The 23,549-nt window shown below is 44.8% G+C and overlaps 2 protein-coding genes across 3 annotated transcripts in view; one reads left to right on the forward strand and one right to left on the reverse strand.

The window, feature by feature from the left end:
* LOC111951519 (acyl-CoA synthetase short-chain family member 3, mitochondrial) overlaps positions 1-17,637 on the forward strand; it is a 41,257-nt gene extending 23,620 nt beyond the window's left edge. Inside the window, exons 10-16 of the mRNA XM_023969653.2 lie at positions 9,438-9,533; positions 12,126-12,189; positions 14,327-14,405; positions 15,312-15,434; positions 16,404-16,503; positions 16,633-16,808; positions 17,197-17,637. Coding sequence (XP_023825421.1) covers positions 9,438-9,533; positions 12,126-12,189; positions 14,327-14,405; positions 15,312-15,434; positions 16,404-16,503; positions 16,633-16,808; positions 17,197-17,280 — 722 coding nt within the window. The 3' untranslated portion in view covers positions 17,281-17,637. The remainder of the gene's footprint in view (positions 1-9,437; positions 9,534-12,125; positions 12,190-14,326; positions 14,406-15,311; positions 15,435-16,403; positions 16,504-16,632; positions 16,809-17,196) is intronic.
* A 3,157-nt stretch (positions 17,638-20,794) lies between these two features.
* LOC111951261 (liprin-alpha-2-like) overlaps positions 20,795-23,549 on the reverse strand; it is an 8,680-nt gene continuing 5,925 nt past the window's right edge. Inside the window, exons 8-9 of one of the 2 annotated variants that reach the window (XM_023969300.2) lie at positions 22,956-23,039; positions 20,795-22,175 (exon numbers count right to left, since the gene is read on the reverse strand). In XM_023969300.2, the coding sequence (XP_023825068.1) occupies positions 22,981-23,039 (59 nt within the window). In that variant the 3' untranslated portion in view covers positions 20,795-22,175; positions 22,956-22,980. Of the gene's footprint in view, positions 22,176-22,955; positions 23,040-23,130; positions 23,175-23,549 lie in introns of those variants that run through there. The other variant, XM_070434799.1, reaches the window with a different exon arrangement.

Here is a 23,549-nt window from a genome sequence, read left to right on the forward strand (position 1 = left end):
GGAGGAGGGATCATTACTTTGAACTTCGCTCTCCTGAGCCGTTGGGGAGTTGCAGCGATAAGACAAGTCGCAATTGGATATTAGAAATTGGGGAGAGAAAAAAAATGGCACAGGTAAGGCCATTCTACTGCAATGTTTGTCTGTGGAGATTGCACGCCTGTGTGCTTGATTTTATACACCTAGCAGCAACGAGTGTGGCTGAAATAAGCTGAATCCACTATTTGAAGGGGTGTACGCATACTTTGTATATATAGTGTACCTTAGCTGTATGCCTGCTGGCAAGGTTGGTAGACTTTAGAAAAACAAGCCATTATTTTTTATTGAATAAGATTCACATTCCTTTCAATCATTTACCGAGATTTTAGCAGAGATGCAGATAGCATATTTAGATTTTTTTATTTTTATAACCACCAGTCAGGAGGATACAGACAGCTTAAGAGGTTTTCTGCTTAGATATGCAGGAAAAATATACACTTTACATAAAATTAAGCTAACGATTATGGCTAGATTGCAGGAAAAAGCTGTTTCAGGGTGTAGAAAAATGCTAAATTCTCCAACTTCCGGATAGGGGTCCTAGCACCCTCAGGACCACCCCCCAGCCATCCTCACGTACTTTGTGTCTCCTCAGACTTTTGGGGTGCATGACGCCCCTGGATAGTTCTGCTCTAATGAAAAGAGACAGGTTAGTTCTCACCATTGTATCTGGAACGGTTTGCCAGCCTGACCAGCAAGGGGGAGACAGGGAGTTTCCCAGGCCAATACAGGAGGACGTGATGGCTGGAGCCACTCTCTGATGAAAGGAGAGGGAGAAAGAGGACAGAGGGCATACAGGGTGAGATCATTAAGATTTACACTTTTACTGCCACAACTCATGCAACTTCCGCACTACTCACATGCACTTCATAAACACACATTCACACGTGCGTACACACACACACATAGAACACATGCACGCATGCATGCGCGTTGTCCTCCAAAGATCAATATAACTCAGAATTTCAACTTTTTCCACACAACCATAAAAAGTTTTACAGAATGTGCAAAAGGGAACAATTATTCATACTTTTGAGTGGAACAAAAGTCAGTTTCATGCATGACTAGAAATAAAATGGTTTGTGATTGGCAAGCATGTCATCAAAGCTGTGGTTGAGCCCTGTGTTCTTTCTGTGAGCAGAGTTAACCTACATTACCAGAACTATGACAGCTCCTATGGCTCTCTGACTCACAACAAACCTCCCCTCTACACAGCTGCTCCACTTACACTGAGATATCTCTGTCTATTCTGTCTCCAGTCACGTGCCCACACATCAACACTACAGCCTGGTTCCAACCTAAATCAGCAGAACAATCAAAGAGGTGACACATCACACAGGGGAGGATCTGATGGAGGATAGGAGAAGAGATATGACCAATTGTCGCACCGCAAATAGTTTTCTTGCTATATCCTCATCATTGTATCCTGTTGTCATGGAGATATCTGAATGTGAGAGCACTCTAATTCTAAAATTTGATTTGATTTGATTTGAAACCTACTTCACTTTCTTAGCTACCTTTTTTGGACTAAGCTTCTATCCATATCATAAGGCATTCTTTGCTTGGAGGGGGGGTTTTTGACTGTGATGGAGACGTCGCAAACATCCCAGATCAATGGAGGGAGGAAATGACATCTGCCTCTAGCCAACGGGCCCGTGCCTCTGACTGGATAAGTTCTGCACCTCTCAGGGCTCATTAATCATCAGGCAGGTTAATCCTCCCTGTAGACTTCAAAGGCCTTCTACTCCGGCCAACACTGAGGTCTCCCCCAATAGGAGACACAGAAGGTTGACCTATGTCTGCCCCGGTCTCACATACCTGGTCAAAATTCAGGGCCTATCAGCCGGTGGCCTCAGCCACCTCAGTGACCAATGACAACAAACCCAGCCACTGTTCTGCTTCCTCCTCGAGTGTGGAAGCAGGGAGATGACATGGTGTAGTAGGCATGCCTTATGTTTACAGCTCTGTCATATATATATATGTGGATAGAGATCAATAAACCTGTGCAGAGTAGCTGTGTGTGTCTGCTCAGCCACATATAGATCAGTGCAGAAACGGCAGATTCTAGCAACACATTGTAGACCGTGACAGACCTCTCTAAATGGGAACATGTGAGGATTACACAATAAACCCACTGATCTGTGGCAGCAGCGTCGTGTTTAAAATCACGCTGTTAGCTGCAGTCGTTGTAATTGCGGCGTAGATTTCAGACAGCAATTAAAGCCGGAACAGAGATGAGCACAGACAACCAATATAATGGCCAGTATAATTGCGCTTGCCGATTAAACACTTAGAAGGAAACAATGCCGAGGGCTTATGGTCTGCTTCCATAACCAGGTACATTTGGGCTGTTAGTGGATACTAGAGCACAGAGAATAAACACCTTGGAACATCTCTGGTTTTTAAAGGCCACCTGCACCACTACCAATTCCATGGGAAAAGTATAGATCTACAGTGCTTTATTAATTGATTGTTAACCAATCTTTGATCTTGTTTCGAATACTTTCATTTTGTCCTGAGTTCTTCCTGATGTGTAAGGGGCAGCAGTAGCACAGAGGTGAGAGAGGCAGACCAGCAGCCGTACGTTTTCTGGTTCCAAGCCCTCTGCCAGGCAACACAAAAATGGGAATGGAACTGAATTGGAAGGCTACTGGACTCTGTCTGATCCCATGTAACATCGCCTGTCGTTGTGCCCTTGAGCAAAGCACTTAACCCCACGCAATTGCTCTCACTGCTGCTAACCTTATGCCTGTCAACGTGTCTGTGTTAGAGGTCTTCACGGGTCACCCCAACTTGAATTAACCAGACCTGACCTAGGACCCGAGCGGTTCGGTCCGTTCAGATCCGGGGTCCCCTTTTCTTTTCTATGATCGGCCTTTCGGATCCGGGTCTGATGTCCTCGGATCCGGGTCCAACCTCTAGTCTGTGTGTATCTGGGAGTGTTGAGAAAGACAGAATTCTAACCAATGGACAATAATTGAACATGCTGCATACTGCAATGGCCTTGAAAAACAGAGTTGTTTTTATTCCAGGGAGTGGAAGGAAGGTCTATTAATATGCCATTGCACTGCTTAGTTCTCTATCTCTATACTGAGCAAGGCTCCGGATGGCCACCAGAGAGAGGGATACTGAGAGGAAATCAGTGTGAAAACAGGTTTAGACATGGACGAGGGATGAAGAAGGTGAGGTCTCGCTCTCTCTATCTCAGTGGTCAGATATCAAGTACGCAAGCAAATCAATCTTCTCCAGACAGACGGATCTGTTGGGTCTGTGGTGGTGAGAGGCCTGTTTGAGAGTGATGAATTAAGGGACACTGTGAGGCCATGCAGTGGGTGGGAGAGGAGAGGAGAGAAGGGAGGTAAGGGGAGAGGAGGGGAGGTAGCATTGTGCCCTTTCATAACAGGGTGCCGTCTAAAAGCCAGTGTCATCACTGGTCTGTCTGTACAGACACACACAAATCCTTTATCTTTGTTTTTGGGATCTCTGACATATAAACACTCATGAATCCACTCCCAGAATCACCTTGACTTGCTCTTCTCTGTAATCTCACATCGACTATTATCTGGCATTCCTGTCCTACATCTGACCCTTCTCACATGTCAGGTGTCAGATCTCAGGGGGCAGACTGTGTGTGTGTGTGTGTGTGTGTGTGTGTGTGTGTGTGTGTGTGTGTGTGGAGAGAGCGGGGGATTGGGTTGTCCCGATGTGCGGTTGCTGGGGTAACTTTGGGTTGTCCTGGTGATGACCGTCAGAGGATGACTGTGATCAGACAGCAGGCCCAAGGTCAGCAGATCCCTACTGGGGCAGAGCTAAGAGAGAGAGAGGAGATGGCAAACATTCCTGCAGCACTGTCCTACCTCTCATCTCTCTACTGACCTGTCTGAACCAATAGACCAGTATAAAGAAAACCCTGGATTGAGTAGGTGTGTCCAAACTTTTGACTGGTGTGTACACACACACACACACACACACACACACACACACACACACACACACACACACACCCACACACACACACACACACACACACACACACACACACACACACAACACACACACACACACACACACACACACACACACACACACACACACCACACACACGCGCGCGGCGCGCTATGTGGTAATTTAATGTATTCTGTTCTATTTTGGATCAGAGTATATTATAAACCGGTTAGTTTGAGTATATTGCCATGTATGGTGCACAATTACTTGTTTACGGTTCTAATTACATTGGTAAACAGTTTTTAACAACAATAAGGTCCAGCCTCCCGAGGGGCGCAGCGGGCTGTGCCCCAGCTGGTTGAGCGGTGTTTCCTCCAACACATTGGTGCGGCTGGCTTCCGGGTTAAGCTGGCGAATGTTAAGGAGCGCGGATGGGGGGTCATGTTTCGGAGGACGCATGACTCCACCTTCTCCTCTCCCGAGCTCATTGGGGAGTTGCAGCGATGAGACCAGATCGAAAATTGGGGACAAAAAAGAAATATCATAATAACAATAAGGACCTCAGTGGTTTGTGGGGATATGACCAATATACCAGGGCTAAGGGCTGTATCCAGGCACCCAAGAACAGCCCTTAGCCGTGGTATACTGGCCATATACCACACCCCTCAGGCCTTATTGCTTAAATGTAGAGTAACTTTCTCAGGCCCTGGCTTGACAGGTGTGTCCCAGACAGAATCAGAGGAAAGGTCCATGCCTTACCACTCTTACAGAACATTAGCATATCTGTTTTAGAGCTTCAATAAGAGCCCATCGAGTCTGTCCAGACAGTCTGAAAACCTCCCAGCCAGCAGTGAGCTGAGGTGCCAGACTGGGGCAAAGCTACAGCACTGCTGGTTAATAAGCCCTTCTGGTTGGAGTAACTGTACCTGGGAGGGAGGGAGAAAACCTCCATGGAGGTCAACAGCTATATAGATACTTTTGTACCTGTTTCCTCCAGAATCTTCACTAGGTCCTTTGCTGTTGTTCTGGGATTGATTTGCACTTTTCGCACCAAGGCATGTTCATCTCTAGGAGACAGAACGCGTCTCCTTCCTCAGCGGTATGACAACTGCGTGGTCCCATGGTGTTTATACTTGCTTACTATTGTTTGTACAGATGAACTTGGTACCTTCAGGCGTTTGGAAATTGCTTCCAAGGATGAACCAGATTTTTTGGAGTCTTGGCTTGGCTGGTCTTGGCTGATTTCTTTTGATTTCCAAATGATGTCAAGCAAAGAGGCACTGATTTTGAAGGTAGACCTTGAAATACATCCACAGGTACACCTACGATTGACTCAAATGATGTCAATTAACCTATCAGAAGCTTCTAATGCCTTGACATCATTTCTGGAATTTCCCAAGCTGTTTAAAGGCACAGACAAGTTACTGTATCTAAACTTCTGACCCACTGGAATTGAGACACAGTGAGTTATAAGTGAAATAATCTGTCTGTAAACAATTGTTGGAAAAATTACTTGTGTCATGCACAGAGTAGATGTCCTAACCGACTTGCCAAAAGTATAGTTTGTTCGCAATACATTTGTGGAGTGTGTGACGCTCGTCTGATGAAGAAGGAGTGGACCAAAGCGCAGCGCAGCGTATTCATAATAATTTTAATAATTTAGAACACTTGAACAAAAATAACAAAGAGACTAATGAACAGTTCTGTAAGGTAACTAAACTAAACAGAAAACAATTACCCACAAACCCAGGTGGGAAAAGGCTACCTAAGTATGATTCTCAATCAGAGACAACGATAGACAGCTGCCTCTGATTGAGAACCACACCCGGCCAAACACAAAGAAATAGAAAACATAGAAATAAAGAAACTAGAATGCCCACCCTAGTCACACCCTGGCCTAACCAAAATAGGGAATAAAAGTCTCTCTATGGCCAGGGCGTGACAGAGTGGTTGAAAAACGAGTTTTAATGACTCCAACTTAAGTGTATGTAAACTTCCGACTTCAACTGTAGGTCTATGTATGTGTGTRTATATATATATACATATACAGTGTATATGTGTGTATATACAGTACCAGTCAAAAGTTTGGACACACCTACTCAATCCAGGGTTTTCTTTATACTGGTCTATTGGTTCAGACAGTTCAGTAGAGAGATGAGAGGTAGGACAGTGCTGCAGGAATGTTTGCCATCTCCTCTCTCTCTCTTAGCTCTGCCCCAGTAGGGGTCTGCTGACCTTGGGCCTGGTGTCTGAGCACGGTCATCCTCTGACTTAGAGTTGCCCCAGCAACCGCACATCACCAGGACAACCCAAAGTTACCCCAGCAACCGCACATCGGGACAACCCAATCCCCCCGCTCTCTCCACACACACACACACACACACACACACACACACACACACACACACACACAGTCTGCCCCCTGAGATCTGACACCTGACATGTGAGAAGGGTCAGATGTAGGACAGGAATGGCCAGATAATAGTCGATGTGAGATTACAGAGAAGAGCAAGTCAAGGTGATTCTGGGAGTGGATTCATGAGTGTTTATATGTCAGAGATCCCAAAACAAAGATAAAGGATTTGTGTGTGTCTGTACAGACAGACCAGTGATGACACTTGGCTTTTAGACGGCACCCTGTTATGAAAGGGCACAATGCTACCTCCCTTCCTCTCCTCTCCCTCCCCTTTTCTCCCACCCACTGCATGGCCTCTCACAGTGTCCCTTAATTCATCACTCTCAAACAGCCTCTCACCACCACAGACCCAACAGATCCGTCTGTCTGGAGAAGATTGATGTGCTCGCGTACTGATATCTGACCACTGAGATAGAGAGAGAGAGAGAGAGAGCGAGCGAGACCCACACATCTTTCATCCCTCGTCCATGTCTAAACCTGTTTTCACACTGATTTCCTCTCAGTATCCCTCTCTCTGGTGACCATCCGGAGCCTTGCTCAGTCGACTCTGCTTGTTTTCACTAGGTCATTTTCCCTGTCATTGGGAATATAACGATAACGTCCGGCTTCAATGTTTTGAATGTGCCATGGGGATTGTTTTTTCCTGCTTAGCGTAGCCTTGCTGTTTAAGAGCACTCAAAGTATGGCGAACTAAGCAGTGCAGTGACATATTAATAGGCCTTCCTTCCACTCGCTGGAATAAAAACAGCTCTGAATTTCAAGGCTATTGCAGTATGCAGCATGTTAAATTATTGGCCATTGGTTAGAATGGAAATGTGCCTTCTGTCTTTCTCAACACTCCCAGATACACACAGACTAGAGGTTGGACCCAGACCTGAGGACAATCAGACCCGGATCCGAACGGTCCGATCATTAAAAAAAAGGGGAACCCGGATCTGAACGGACCAAACCACTTGGGTCCTAGGTCAGGTCCGGTGTATTCAAGTTGGGGTGGACCCATGAAGACCTCTAACACAGACACGTTGAGAGGCATAAGGTTAGCAGCAGTGAGAGCAATTGCTGGGGGTTAAGTGCTTTGCTCAAGGGCACAACGACAGGCGATGTTACATGTTATCAGACAGAGTCCAGCAGCCTTCCATTTCAGTTCCATTCTCATTTTTGTGTTGCCCGGCATAGGGCTTGAACCAGAAGCCTTCCCGGCTGCTGGTCCACTTCTCTCACCTCTATGTGTTGCCCCTTACACATGAGGAAGAACTCAGGACAAAATGAAAGCATTTGAAACAAAGATCAAAGATCAAAGATTGGTTAACAATCAATTAATAAAGCACTGTAGATCTATACTTTTCCCATGGAATTGGGTAGTGGTGCATGTGGCCTTTAAAAAACCCAGAGATGTTCCAAGGGGTTTTATTCTCTGTGCTCTAGTATCCACTAACAGCCCAAATGTACCTGGTTATGTAAGCAAACCATTAAGCCCTGGGCATTGTTTTCCTTCTAAGTGTTTAATCGGTGAGGGCAAATATATTGGGCCATTATATTGGTTGTCTCTGCTCATCTCTGTTCCAGCTTAATTGCTGTCTGAAATCTACGCCGCAATTACAACGACTGCTGCTAACAGCGTGATTTTAAACACGACGCTGCTGCCACAGATCAGTGGGTTTATTGTGTAATCCTCACATGTTCCCATTTAGAGAGGTCTGTCACGGTCTACACGTGTTGCTAGAATCTGCCGTTTCTGCACTGATCTATATGTGGGCTGAGCAGACACACACAGCTACTCTGCACAGGTTTATTGATATCTATCCACATATATATAACATGTGTAAACAGAGCTGTAAACATATGGTGTGCATACTACACCATGTCATCTCCCTGCTTCCACACCTGAGGAGGAAGCAGAACGTTGGCTGGTTTGTTGTCATTGGTCACTGAGGTGGCTGAGGCCACTGGCTGATAGGCCTTGAATTTTGACCAGGTAGGTGGGACCGGGGCAGACGTGTCACCCTTCTGTGTCTCCTATTGGGGGAGACCTCAGTGTTGGCCGGAGGTAGAAGGCCTTTGAAGTCTACAGGGAGGGATTAACCTGCTGATGATTAATGAGCCCTGAGAGGTGCAGAACTTATCCAGTTCAGAGGGCACTGCCCTGGTGGCTAGAGGAGGATTCATTTCTCTCCCTCCATTGATCTGGGATGTTTTGCGACGTCTCCATCACAGTCAAAACCCCCCCTCCAAGCAAAGAATGCCTTATGATATGGATAGAAGCTTAGTCCAAAAAGGTAGCTAAGAAAGTGAAGTAGGTTCAAATCAAATCAAATCAAATTTTAGAATTAGAGTGCTCTCACATTCAGATATCTCCATGACAACAGGATACAATGATGAGGATATAGCAAGAAAACTATTTGCGGTGGCGACAATTGGTCATATTCTCTTCTCCTATCCTCCATCAGATCCTCCCCTGTGTGATGTGTCACCTCTTTGATTGTTCTGCTGTATTTAGGTTGGAACCAGGGCTGTAGTGTTGATGTGTGGGCACGTGACTGGAGACAGAATAGACAGAGATATCTCAGTGTAAAGTGGAGCAGCTGTGTAGAGGGGAGGTTTGTTGTGAGTCAGAGAGCCCATAGGAGCTGTCATAGTTCTGGTAATGTAGGTTAACTCTGCTCACAGAAAGAACACAGGGCTCAACCACAGCTTTGATGACATGCTTGCCAATCACAAACCATTTTATTTCTAGTCATGCATGAAACTGACTTTTGTTCCACTCAAAAGTATGAATAATTTGTTCCCTTTTGCACATTCTGTAAAACTTTTTATGGTTGTGTGGGAAAAAGTTGAAATTCTGACGTTATATTGATCTTTGAGGACAACGCGCATGCATGCGTGCATGTTTCTATGTGTGTGTGTGTACGCACGTGTGAATGTGTGTTTATGAAGTGCATGTGAGTAGTGCGGAAGTTGCATGAGTTGTGGCAGTAAAAGTGTAAAGTCTTAATGATCTCACCCTGTATGCCCTCTGTCCTCTTTCTCCCTCTCCTTTCATCAGAGAGTGGCTCAGCCATCACGTCCTCCTGTATTGGCCTGGGAAACTCCCTGTCTCCCCCTGCTGGTCAGGCTGGCAAACCCGTTCCAGGATACAATGGTGAGAACTAACCTGTCTCTTTTCATTAGAGCAGAACTATCCAGGGGCGTCATGCACCCCAAAAGTCTGAGGAGACACAAAGTACGTGAGGATGGCTGGGGGGTGGTCCTGAGGGGTGCTAGGACCCCTATCCGGAAGTTGGAGAATTTAGCATTTTTCTAACACCTGAAACAGCTTTTTCCTGCAATCTAGCCATAATCGTTATGCTTAATTTTATGTAAAGTGTATATTTTTCCTGCATATCTAAGCAGAAAACCTCTTAAGCTGTCTGTATCCTCCTGACTGGTGGTTATAAAAATAAAAAAAATCTAAATATGCTTATCTGCATCTCTGCTAAAATCTCGGTAAATGATTGAAAGGAATGTGAATCTTATTCAATAAAATAATAATGGCTTGTTTTTCTAAAGTCTACCAACCTTGCCAGCAGGCATACAGCTAAGGTACACTATATATACAAAAGTATGCGTACACCCCTTCAAATTAGTGGATTCAGCTTATTTCAGCCACACTCGTTGCTGCTAGGTGTATAAAATCAAGCACACAGGCGTGCAATCTCCACAGACAAACATTGGCAGTAGAATGGCCTTACCTGTGCCATTTTTTTTCTCTCCCCAATTTCGTAATATCCAATTGCGATCTTGTCTTATCGCTGCAACTCCCCAACGGGCTCAGGAGAGGCGAAGGTCAAGTAATGCGTTCCCCCGAAACATGACCCGCCAAACTGTGTTTCTTAACACCCACCCGCTTAACCCGGAAGCCAGCCGCACCAATGTGTCGGAGGAAACACTGTTCAACTGGCGACTGAAGTCAGCCTGCAGGCGCCCGGCCCGCCCTCAAGGAGTCGCTAGAGTGCGATGAGCCAAGTAAAGAACCCCGGTGAAACCCTCCCCTAACCCGGACAACACTGGGCCAATTGTGCGCCACCCTATGGGACTCCCGATCACGGCCGGTTGTGACACAGCCTTGTGTCGAACCCGGGTCTGTAGTGACGCCTCAAGCAATGCAATGCAGTGTCTTAGACCGCTGCACCACTCGGGAGGCCTGAGCTCAGTGACTTTCAACGTGGCACCGTCATAGGATGCCACCTTTCTAACAAGTCACTTCGTCAAGTTTCTGCCCTGCTAGAGCTGCCCCGGTCAACTGTAAGTTATGTTATTGTGAAGTGGAAACGTCTAGGAGCAACAAACTTCAGCCCTGAAGTAGTATGCCACACAAGCTGACAGAACGGGACCGGCAAGTGCTGAGGCGCGTAGCGCATAAGAATCATCGGTCCTCACTTGCAACACTCACTACCGAGTTCCAACCTGCCTCTGGAAGCAACGTCAGCACAATAACTGTTTGTTGGGAGCTTCATGAAATGGGTTTCCATGGCCGAGCAGCCACACACAAGCCTAAGATCACCATACGCAATGCCAAGCGTCGGGCTGGAGTGGTGTAAAGCTCGCCGCCATTGGACTCTTGGAAACGCGTTCTCTGGTGTGATGAATCGCGCTTGGCGGATGCCAGGAGAAATCTACCTGCCCGAATGCATAGTTCAAACTGTAAAGTTTGGTGGAGAAGGAATAATGGTCTGGGGCAGTTTTTCATGGTTCGGGCTAGGCCCCTTAGTTCCAGTGAAGGGAAATCTTAACGCTGTAGCATACAATGACATTCTAGACAATTCTGTGCTTCCAACTTTATAGCAACAGTTTGGGGAAGGCCCTCTCCTGTTTCAGCATGACAATGCCCCCGTGCACAAAGCGAGGTCCATACAGAAATGGTTTGTCGAGTTTGTTGTGGAAGAACTTGACTGTCCTGCACAGAGCCCTGACCTCAACCCCATCAAACACCTTTGAGATGAATTGGAACGCTGACTGCGAGCCAGGCCTACTCGCCCAACATCAGTGCCCGACCTCACTAATGTTCTTGTGGCTGAATTGAAGCAAGTTCCCACAGCAATGTTCCAACATCTAGTGGACAGCCTTCCCAGAAGAGTGGAGGCTGTTGTAGCATATTAATGCCCATGATTTTGGAATGAGATGTTCGATGAGCAGATGTCCACATACTTGGTCATGTTGTGTTGATAGACAAACTAGCTAACTTGATTGATAGCCTGAAATGGCTTCTTAGTAGCTAGTTGGGAGATTGGGAACCTATCTAGGCTAGCTAAAGCCAACTTCATAACATTTCTAGGTGGCTAGTAGTATTCCAGAGAAACAACAACAAAACTTTTACAAAAACAAAATATGTATTTTTTTTAAACAGAACAAATATGAGGGGGCACGTGCCCCCTATGGGCATGACGCCTCTGGAACTATCCCAAATGTTCTGAAATGACTCAGTCAATTTACCTGACCAGTATGCAGAGAGAGACACTGCTTTTCAGGCTCTGTAACTGTAATCAGCAAAAAGGTATTAATGTCACACTGTAATTCTTTTAATATGGGCATGTGTGAGAGGAGTCCAGGCATATTCGCTTGGGGAAAGAAAAAACACACACCATCAATACAAAGGTTGAACTTCAGAGCAACCCACATTTCGACATCCCACATTGCCCACTGCTGAAATATAAGCCTTATAAATCAGATTTCTATGCACCTCTCTCTTCTCTAGTCACAGTGATCGACGATGATATGCAGCAGATGACGCCAAGGACCCTGGGAAATATTGTGGTGAGGTAAGCCAGCCGCATGGTCATGGCCACACCTCTGTGAGCAGCTAAGTCATTCTGTTATACTGCCTCTGTCACCTGGAGTAGCAAACCTTTCTGTCTCTGCATCAAGGATAAACACACAGGGAGATAGACACACACACACACACACACACACACACACACACACACACACACACACACACACACACACACACACACACACACACACACACACACACTGTCACTTTTAGAAACTCGAGCACAGTAAAATAAGTCCTGTTTTATATCTGTTCNGACATCCCACATTGCCCACTGCTGAAATATAAGCCTTATAAATCAGATTTCTATGCACCTCTCTCTTCTCTAGTCACAGTGATCGACGATGATATGCAGCAGATGACGCCAAGGACCCTGGGAAATATTGTGGTGAGGTAAGCCAGCCGCATGGTCATGGCCACACCTCTGTGAGCAGCTAAGTCATTCTGTTATACTGCCTCTGTCACCTGGAGTAGCAAACCTTTCTGTCTTTGCATCAGGGATAAACACACAGGGAGATAGACTCACACACACACACAAGAAAAAATAAGTCCTGTTTTATATCTGTTCAAATAGGAGGGTGGAATTGTTTTATGGAAATAATTTACTTTGAAACGATCATGCAAAACGTTTTTACATCACCCAGGGCTACATGCAGCACCACCGTCTCCATACAGACAGGTCTCCACAGTAGTAGCTCCCTCAGGACCTGAGAGAGAAGTGTGTGTGTTGGGAGCTGATTGTGTGAGCCGGGTCACGACGAGGGCACATCAGTCCTTCCTCTCCATTGTGCTCTTATCTGTGAGCCTGTTACCTGGAAATCACTCCCATCTTCCATTTGCCACCTCATTGTTATTGCTTCCACTGTTTCTGCACCAACAAGGTGGATTACAATGGATTCAGCCCAAGCTGCTATGGAGCTTTTCATCAGAGAACAAATAGCCGCAACTCTTATAACCAACCCTTTTCTCTGTTTAAGAACTAACACCTTTAGCTCTGAGGTGAAGTGATAATGGAGAATCTCTCTTCCAGAGTCAAGATGGGAGGCATCAAAGTATTTTCTTATAGTGCATTGTGTAAATGAACCTTAGGCATTGTTATTGCCTTTGGGTGGCGAGGCTCTCATGCGCTAAGAAAAAGCATCAGTGCCCTAATTGAATTTGKTTTGTTTTGTTGCTTCAGAGGCTGTTTTGTGTCTGTGTGTGGAAGTGCATTCAAAAAAGGGTGACAGCCTCATTAGGATATAAATGCAGGCGGTCGAACCATGGAACATTATTAGGTCTTGGTTTGTTMATTTCCTCTCCAGGCTAGAGCAATACCAGGGGTGCCCTAGATCTGGCTGCAGTCAAAGACAGACAGGGAAAGCTTCTATACTCTCACCAACAGTACAGACTTTAAAATAAAATCTATTCCAATTTTGTTCAAAGGTTATTTGTTCTTGATGCAACTACAGTACACAAACATGCTGCTTTGTAAACGGGTGTGATGCAGACAGGGCTTGAACTTGGATGACCCGCCTCAAGAACAGTTGGGGGTGATCGAGAGGGACCCTGGGTAAACAAAGGCTCAGATACTCAGTCACCCTATACCTGTGTGTGTGTGTTCACACGGAGGGTCAGGTCAGGCCCAGCAGACACTGGGCTCCATGTCTGAACCCACTAAAGGTGCAGTGTAATAGTATCCACTACCTCAGCCCCCCAGCTCTTTTATAAACCTTATAGACTGACAGGCTTATCTTTCTAATTTAGACACTTGCTAAACCCAAAGTGTTATACAGGTTTAGATATCCTAGAGTATCTTGTCTCCCCATAGGAAAACAGTGCCTCAGACATCTTGATGCCGGGGGGGAGGGGGGCAACCCTAGACCTCCTCTGACATTACAATTATAAAGGAACTGTTGTTTTGTAGCATTTGTTATTAGCTAAAGCTGTTGTTGGACGTTATTTGTAGCATCACAGAGTATGGCTCTGTCTTCTCTCTGTGCCACTGTAATAGTCCTCACCGTGATTGGCCTGAGGATCCAGCTGTCCCATGGTGTCACCTCACTCACTCCTGCTGTCTGTTGCGTGTCAGACACTAGTCTCTCTCGCCCACACACATACCCTCTGTCTCTCCTCTCCTCCAGGCTGCCACTACCACCAGGAGCAGCCTTATCTCTGTGGCAGAACCAGGAGCTTTTCAAGCTCTACTTCACCAAGTTCCCTGTAAGTGATCTCACCTTAGATCTTACTCATGTTTTAGCATCAGATAATACTTCACCACGTTATTGTGGTAGGTAGGTAGGTAGGTAGGTAGGTAGGTAGGTAGGTAGGTAGGTAGGTAGGTAGGTAGGTAGGTGTGTGTGTGTGTATGTGTGTGTGTGTGTTTACTGCTTTGGATTTGTCACATACTTACCAATATGCATAATGACTTTGGATTCTAGATTTAAACTTTAATAACCATGTAAATCATGGGACAGGTAGGTGGATGAATTTTGTGCTGGCCAGTGATGCCATCTAGTGGTTCAAATGTACTGTATGATTATACACTGTGAGCACAAAACATTAGGAACACCTGCTCTTTCCATGACATAGACTGACCAGGTGAAAGTTATGATCCACTTGTTTAAAATCCACTTCAATCAGTGTAGATGAAGGGGAGGATACAGGTTAAAGAGTCATTTTAAAGCCTTGAGACAATTAAGACATGGATTGTGTATGTGTACCATTCAGAGGGTGAATGGGCAAGACAATTTAAGTGCCTTTGAATGGAGTATGGTAGTAGGTGTCGGTTTGAGTGTGTCAAGAACTGCAACGCTGCTGGATGGTCCACTACCCAAAGGACATCCAGCCAACTTGACACAACTGTGGGAAGCATTAGAGTCAACATGGGCCAGCATCCCTCTGGAACGCTTTCGACACCTTGTAGAATCCATAGCCCGATGAATTTAGGCTGTTCTAAGGGCAACTCAATATTAGGAAGGTGTTCCCAATGTTTTGTACACTCAGTGTAGATAACAGAACAAAAACACCTAAAAGTGTAGGGATGTGGGGATTTTATCTGTGGGGATTTTATCTGTGGGGAGTGGGGATTTTATCTGAATGTCAGTCATTACCTGCTGTTTACCTTAGGGTTTCTATGACACCATGGACGCAGGCTACGTGGATGAGGAGGGTTTCCTGTACATCATGTCTCGCTCTGATGATGTCATCAACGTGGCGGGCCACAGGCTGTCGGCAGGGGCACTGGAAGAGGTATGAGCGGAGAGACTACTAGGTCCAGATTGCATGGATATGAATCTACCTGTTAACAGGTTATTCCCTTGTGTTTTGGTGTCTGTATCAGCCACACGGTAGAGACGCATAGCTAATGACTGGAGTAGAAATGTCATTAGGAAAAAAGGTTTCTCCATGTAACCTGACCAGAAATATATTGTAACATCTCTGAGTGTTACCTAAACATCTTCAGACTGTTGCCATGGTTACTCCATGGATTTTCAGTCTGACCAAATTCACCCTAAAAAAGACTCAATAGTCTCTACAGGCCAGAATGTGGAATGAAATGCTATTTACAGTTATTTTACAGGTTGTACATGCTGTTGGTCCTGTTGGAGGTGGAGGTAGGGTATCCACAGGAAAGTGTTGTTAACCCGGCGCCTTTAGGGTCTGTCGCTTGTATTTTCAATCTCATTTCCTCACAATCAGCTGAAAGTGTTTGGTCTGTGGTTCAGTTAGGCTCTGCCATATTGTGCAAGTGTTTGTGACGTGCGAATTGCATCAGTATTGAATAATAAAAACCAGAAGTACAAACCGATATACAGACCACTACGAGTGAAGGTTGGGTTGATAACACTTCCCTGTCACAGGAGGTTGGTGGCACCTTAATTGGGGAGGATGGGCTTGAGGTAATGACTGGAGCGGATTTCGTGGAATGGTATCAAATACAACATACATGGTTTCCATGTGTTTGATGCCATTCCATTCACTCCGTTCCAGCCATTATTGTGATCCGTCCTCTCCTCAGCAGCCTCCACTGTTCCCTGTGGATATGTTATATCAGATTACCTCCGACATAGGGACAAAACCGGCGGACAACAGATAAAATAAGTTCAAATTAAGTTTGTTCAACATTCTGACTTGTAATGGGACTGTTCAGGAATGCTGAGCCTACAAGTGTGTAAGTATTTCACTCTCAGATTCTAAAAGAGCCTTTGTGTGTTCCAGTCTGTCCTGCTGCATCCCGGGGTGGTGGACTGTGCTGTGGTGGGTCTGGAGGACTCCCTGAAGGGTCACGTCCCCCTGGCTCTGTGTGTTCTCAGAAACGGTAAGAGACACAGTGACCCAGAGAGATACAGGATAAAGGTCCATTTAATAGAGCAATTTGGGGATCCAACATTCCTGTGACTGTGGGGTTATAGAAAGTCAAACACCTGTGTATGTGGGTCTGTCTCAGACCTAAAGAAGAGCCAAGGAGACGTGGTGAAGGAGATGGTGAGCCTGGTCAGAGAGACCATCGGGCCCGTGGCTGCTTTCAGGAAGGTGCTGATTGTCAGAGGGCTCCCAAAGACCCGCTCTGGGAAGATCCCCCGCTCCTCCCTGGCTAACCTGGTCAACGGGAAGCCATACACGGTAACTTACCACACATTCACCCACCATGTCAATACTGTACATGGATTGAAGCCAACAACAATTTTTTTTATAGCATATTAGAATCTGAGGTATTCAGGCACACTTTGAGGAATGGCTGCATATTAATAAATAAAAAAGTTTTTGTTGGTTCTGGAAGACAAAGGGGCAATTATTCATCAATAATAGCACTGGATTATTATTCCTGTACAGCTGCCAATTATCTGGCGAGTCGGTGTTGGATCAATTTAATTCATACCGACAAATTGAATAAAAGTTTGAGGATTATATGAAAGATGAAATTCACTCACGATGTAATAAGATTTAAACAGAAATGGAAAGAAGATATTGCTACTACTAGTAGTATGGAAGACTGTGTCTATCTCCACAGATATCCCCTACCATTGAGGACCCAGATGTGTACAAGGACATTGAGAAGATGGCAAAACAGGAGCTGAGACCCGCTGGACAGTGACTCTCTAACCTCCTGCTCTAACCCTCCAACTGGGCAGCAGACAGTGCAGAGTCTACCATGAAGGGTGGACTAGAACTGTTCTTCTGACTAGACAGAAAACAGGCAGTTCGCACGAGCTGTATGTACTTTAGCCAACTCCACTGACTTTCGTTGGCGTGACAACGAACATGGCACAACAGGAGTTGACTATAGCACAAGCAGGTTTGAAAACCGGTCACTGTGTATCTTCATTATTCCACTGAAGACACTCCCAATTGTAGACTTAACAGTTACGCCGTCTAACATTACCCAAAGGGAACAGTCATTCTGAGAGATGGGTGTCACTTCCTCTGTGTGGGGATGACATTGAATAGCCAGGACAAGAAATGACATGAAATAACTTGGTGGTAGACCTTGAACAGTGGTTAACAATCTTGTGAAAATGTGCAGTATATTTACTACTGTGAAATAAAATGTGGGGGGGAAAAAACTTGGTATAGCTATACTTTCAATTCTCTGAGTAAGGCCTAGATTCAATCAGATCAAGTGTTAACCGGCGATAGCCGACATAACTGCGTTGGAGCTGTCAAATTGGTGAGAAGCTGCTCTTGATCATTGTCACAAAGCCACACCCATCCCACTCGTGTTAGAAGTTCAGAACGAGAAAGTAGACTATATAGAAATACTGACGCTCAAATTGAAAATCATTCAAATAAAATAATGAGGATTTCTATCAGCCTAATCAAGGTGTAGATTACATCTCACATTCCAGTGTTCGAACTTGTAAACAAGGCTGCATGGTATTTCTCTTAATGCGACTTCGTGCAGTCAATGGCAATGTCCACTTTAGGTATAACGCCAGGAGCTGCTTGTGCATTTAACAGCTCTAACTCAGTTTCACCTCCGACTCCACCAAAACAACCGCTATGCAGTTGAAAGCCTGTTTGTCATATCCTCATGGTGGTACCAGTAATGGGTACCAATATCAAAGATATGATGAAGATAGGCAGAAACTGCCTCGCCAATAGAAATCCCAGATCACACTTTGTAGCCGATCTCATCTGGTCTAACGGTCGTGTCGTGCCGAACTGCGCATGTGCAGGCGTCAAATCAAAGGCAGTAGAGGTCTTCAAGAAATGGGCCTGGGGCTTTCCCACCTAGACCTGATATGCATAAATAATACAATTATAGAGACCGTTACAAACGGACCCGAGGACAACTAGATCCGTTGCATATAGACCTGGTCGGATCCAGACCCGATCCGAGTGAGGGAAGCAGCAGAAGTCATTTACTTTCTTAACATGAGCTGATAAAGTGTGAGAGGAGGGAGGGAGAGAGGTGCTACTCTAGCATGCGGGGGAGGGGCTGTAATGTGAGCGAGTGACACTGGGAGGAGGGAGGGAGAGACTATACAAATTGATGGAAGGTGGTGTTGGGGGAAAAACATACAACATTATAAAATCCATGTACACAAACGACAGTCGTGTTCGAAACTGTTATACAGTCTCTTGCTCTCCCTACTGCAGCAGTCGTGTTCGAAACTGTTATACAGTTTCCCGCTGTCTCTAATGCACCAGTCGTGTTCGGATCTGTACAGGCCCTTCTGGACAAGTCAGGTAAAATTACACATACCCAAGACCCATGACAATCATATCAGATCCTTCCCAGACACGTGACATTATTTCGAATTCTGGATCCAGACACTCAGGTCCCGGATCGGGTCTCGGTACTGTGATTCGGGTACGGGTGGATCCGTGGACCTCTAAAAGGCAGTCCTCCGATATAAAGTTGTTTTAGATGAAAATGAAAACGTGTCAGTTTGTCACTTTCATGAGGTTGTAATAATGACAGTTTCAGCTACTTAAGACATTGTCTCGAATCTAGGTTTTGCTTTTAGATTTCGAGAAAACAACTAAGGACGCATTTTTCACTTCTCCCATTGACTTCTCAAACCCAGTCTGCCGAGTTTGTTTCGCAAGCATTCCCAGAAGACTCACGATGTTACGCCTCTGGGTTTAGAAACTCTGTGCCAATATTGTTCAAACAGCCATCATGCATTGTGTTAATTATTTAAAGAAGCGACATCTCCATTGGCAAAAAAAAGTTTAAGGGTGAGTCTCACAGAATCTCAGTTGAAAGTGATTTTAAAGGTCCAATGCAGCCTTTTTAAAAGTTAAGTGCCTTACTGTGATTCTTCTCAATTAAAATGGTTAAAAATAAACACAAATAGCTTCTTAGCAAAGAGACTGTCTGGGAGTGGTCTGAGTGAGGGGCCTAACTGGACAGGCCTAATACAAGGGATATATTTATGTAACCTGAAAACTTGCAGGTTATTGGCAGAGAGGTTTGAAACTCTCTTTATTGGTCTATTGAAGGCCCAGTGCAGTCAAACTGATTTCCCTGTGTTTAATATTTCCACACTATGAGGTTGGAATAATATTGTGAAAATGATAATGCCCTTTTAGTGTAAGAGCTGTTTGAAAAGACCGCCTGAAATGTCAGCCTGTTTTGGTGGGATGGAGTTTTGGCCTGCCAGGCAGTAAATTAGTTTATAGATCAATAAGAGAGTTCCAAACCTCTGCCAATAACAACAATTTCCCATTCCCACTCAGGCCACTCCCAGACAGTCCAAGCAAAAGTCTTGCTTGAGAAATAGCTTTTTGCTAAGATTTTTCTGTTTCTTTTTGATTGAAAACAATTACAGTAAGGTACTTAATTGTTGACCAGAAATGATGTGATATTGAGATTTTTAAAAAGGCTGCATTTGACTTGTAAAGCAGTTTGGGTGCAGGAAAACATCTGAGCCCTGGGTGTATTCGGGTACATTAAACACTGAACATTGTAGTTAGAAATAGACTGAATAGAGCTGACACAATTCCCTATTCCATCTGATAGACAATCATTTTTGTTCTACACAATAGATTTTTATCTGAACATTCTGTTACATTATGTCCTCCTGAAAAGGCCCCTGCAGTTGCTGGAAGGGTCTCCCACCTCATAACTTAGCTTCAGTTTGGGTTCCATCCTCATGCTGCCAACATTTTAACACTATTAATGAAGCTTACTTTATACCTACTTACAGACTTCAACAAACTCCAACCGTACAAATCAAAATCCCTTCATATTACTCTCACCCTCTCATTTTTTAAATGGCTGAAATGTCAAACTAGTACTGTATTTGTTATGATGACATAACCATTTAGCAGTCAACGGAATATCGCTTAAAGCACTAATGATGCCAGAACTGAGCTCTGGAGTGGATATTCCACATCCTGCATCTATCATCCATTCTACCTTGTTGATCCATTGATATGTCAATGTGTGTTTTGTCATATATTATATATCTTTTTTTAAATATATATTTTTAAATCCCAGCCCCTGTCCCCGGTAGGCCATCATTGTAAATAAGAATTTGTTCTTAACGGACTTGCCTAGTTAAATAAAATAATTGTCATGTTTAGTTTATATCTTATAGTTTAATATGATGAATGAACTCTTCATACTAGAGCTCTGAAATGAGTGAAAAATAGTCAGTTCAACAGCTACTTACTTCACTGACAGTTTTTATTTTATTGGCAATGAAAATTTGTTTGATCAACACTTAGTTTTGACCAAAATACAATTAGCAATGAATAAAAAATGGACACAAAATAAATTGATTCTTTGTTTGTGCAAATCGAGGATGTAAAAGTCAACAAAAAAGTCAAACTTGATCAAGTACTCCAGCAGAAATAACTCAAAGACAGGTAGGAGGGCTGTACAATAGGTTTCCCTGGCAACTCAGACAAAAACAAAGAGTTAACAGTTACACCAATGTCACAGCAAGCAACAGGTTTGTCATTAAAATTCACCTCACTTCGACATGTTCATATACACTCTACGCACACTGAGTTAAGCAGTCTGTCTTTCAGTTATTTCTCAGCGATGCTGAGTCRRAYCYCACGGCAAAATAAAAAAAGTCCAGCTTGAGTTTCTTCATGTAGGGGTTTATGGTCAAGGTACTGTAGGTGAGTGAGATCATCTGATGAAGAGTGTTCCTGCTGTTAGTTSATCTCTGAGCTCAGTAGCTACAGAGGAGTCTATCTTTTAGTCTGTGGCTGTAGTCCAGATTTTCTGTGGTTGTATCAAAGTGCTTGTCACATCATCAGTAGATGTCACAGTGCGTTTGTGTCCTCCTCCCAGAATGCTTTGCTATGAGATGGGCTCAGTCATGATTGTGAGGTGAGGGGCTGGTGGATGGTGACTCAGATACATGGGCTGTACACGCCACTAGAGAGCAGGCTTTACCAGCTGGGGGGAGGGGGGGTCACATGGCGACCAGATGGACAGTCTCTCCAAGGTGAAAACACAGTTTATCTGCACAATGGAAAATAACTATGTACAAAATGGTCTCTCAGGGAATGATGGAGAAATGTTCAGAGAGCAGCATAGTTTAACCAAGGTCATGGACTTGAAATGGGAAGGGGGGGGGGGTTTATTTGCACAAACTCTGAATATCTTTTCTTTTTTGTAATATAGATGTGTATATATTTATATATGTATATATAAAAAAACTCATATTTATATTAATTTACAGATAACCTACACATCTCCTGGTAGAAGAAATACACAGTACATTATGCTTCAACAAGTTATTGTACATGTAAAAGGTAGAAACGGTGACAACAGGACAGACAGAAGGAAAGTAGCACCGGTAGCTGCTGCCCAGGTTTCAGGGGGCCTTGACTTGTAAGTGCAGAGGGGGGCGGCTTGGCAGGAGGCACCCCTCGCTGCCCCCCCCCTCTCTTTTTGGTGGGTGGGTGGGTAGGGGGGTGCTTCTTGGCAGTGCGTCTCGTCAGAATGTTTGTTCCAGGCAGGAGGACCCGTCCAGCAGCTCCAAGGTACAGTAAGACCTTCTCTACATACAGTATCTGGACCTGAAAGAGAGGAGGTATGGTTTAATTACACTGCGAAGCTTTATCCACAATGACAGTGCAGTTGTCATAAACATGGATTTGATCACATGGGAATTAGTGTTGACATTACTAATTGTGTAACATCATCTCATTTGAGATGTAGCTGCCATATATCTCTCTACCTTGGCATTCAGGGGTATTCATGTATTTATTAGGGATCCCCATTAGTTCCTGCCAAGGCAGCAGCTACTCTTCCTGGGGTCCAAACACATTAAGGCACTTACATCACACATGAAAAAAAGATAAAACAGTACATCATATAACAGTATTACACCACTACATATCTACAATACAACATGTATATTACCGCTATACTACCTGTGTGTCTCTTCACAGTCCCCGCTGTTCCATAAGGTGTATTTTTATCTGTTTAAAAAAGAATCTGATTCTACTGCTTGCATCAGTTACCTGATGTGGAATACAGCTCCATGTGTACTGTGGCTGTAGTTGTCTGTGCTGGACAGAGATTAAAGGAGGGACAACAGACTGAGGCCGCCTCATGCTGCTGCCTTTGACTCCTATCATCTGATCATGAATGTCTGCACTAGAGCAGGGACTCTCCTCTCCAAGCAAACATGGTTATCTGTAAAGACAAGTTACCCTCTCACCCCGTTCCAATTTCTCACAGTCATTTGCTCTCACTGAGCAGAACGACAGATGTAAGAGAGAGGGAGAGTTTGTGTGTGAGCATGTGTGTATGCGCAACTTATAGCTTGTACAGGGATAATGTGTGTGACTTACAGCTTACAGTCTCTCTTCTCCTCCCTCAGCAGGAGTAGGTCCTCACTGTAGAGCTGTCCAGACGCTGCACTGCTAARGGGCCAACTGTAGGGGGAGACAGAGACCCGTCAGTTAGTCACTTAGCTTCAACACCCAGAGTGGGCCCAGGGTCAGTAGATAATGCTATCCAACTTACTTTATGCCCATAACAAYTGACACAGGATCAGCTCCCATTGYCCACTGTGAGAGGGACAAACAAATGAGAGAGACAAACAAAACKGACTCKAAACCAGTTGATAAGGGCTAGGAGTACAGTAGACCATACTGTGGATACAACACACTGCACACACACGCACCACACACGGGAACGAGGTTAGTCAAAATGTCAGCTAGCAAAGCCAAGGCACATTGCATCGCACACTCAGAGGAGGAGTGCACGTGGCCATTTTGAGTGAATCACACCTCGTACAGGAACAAGTCTGATAATGTCATCACCACCACAGACCAGGGACCACAGATAGAGGCAGATACAGGAAGGCAGCTCGATTACACTGGGGACAGAGTGTTAGAGAAGAACTCTGGTCAAAACCTGCAATCGGATGTCAGCGATAGACT

The sequence above is a fragment of the Salvelinus sp. IW2-2015 genome, linkage group LG24 (assembly GCF_002910315.2).
Source record: "Salvelinus sp. IW2-2015 linkage group LG24, ASM291031v2, whole genome shotgun sequence".
Lineage (NCBI taxonomy): Eukaryota > Metazoa > Chordata > Actinopteri > Salmoniformes > Salmonidae > Salvelinus > Salvelinus sp. IW2-2015.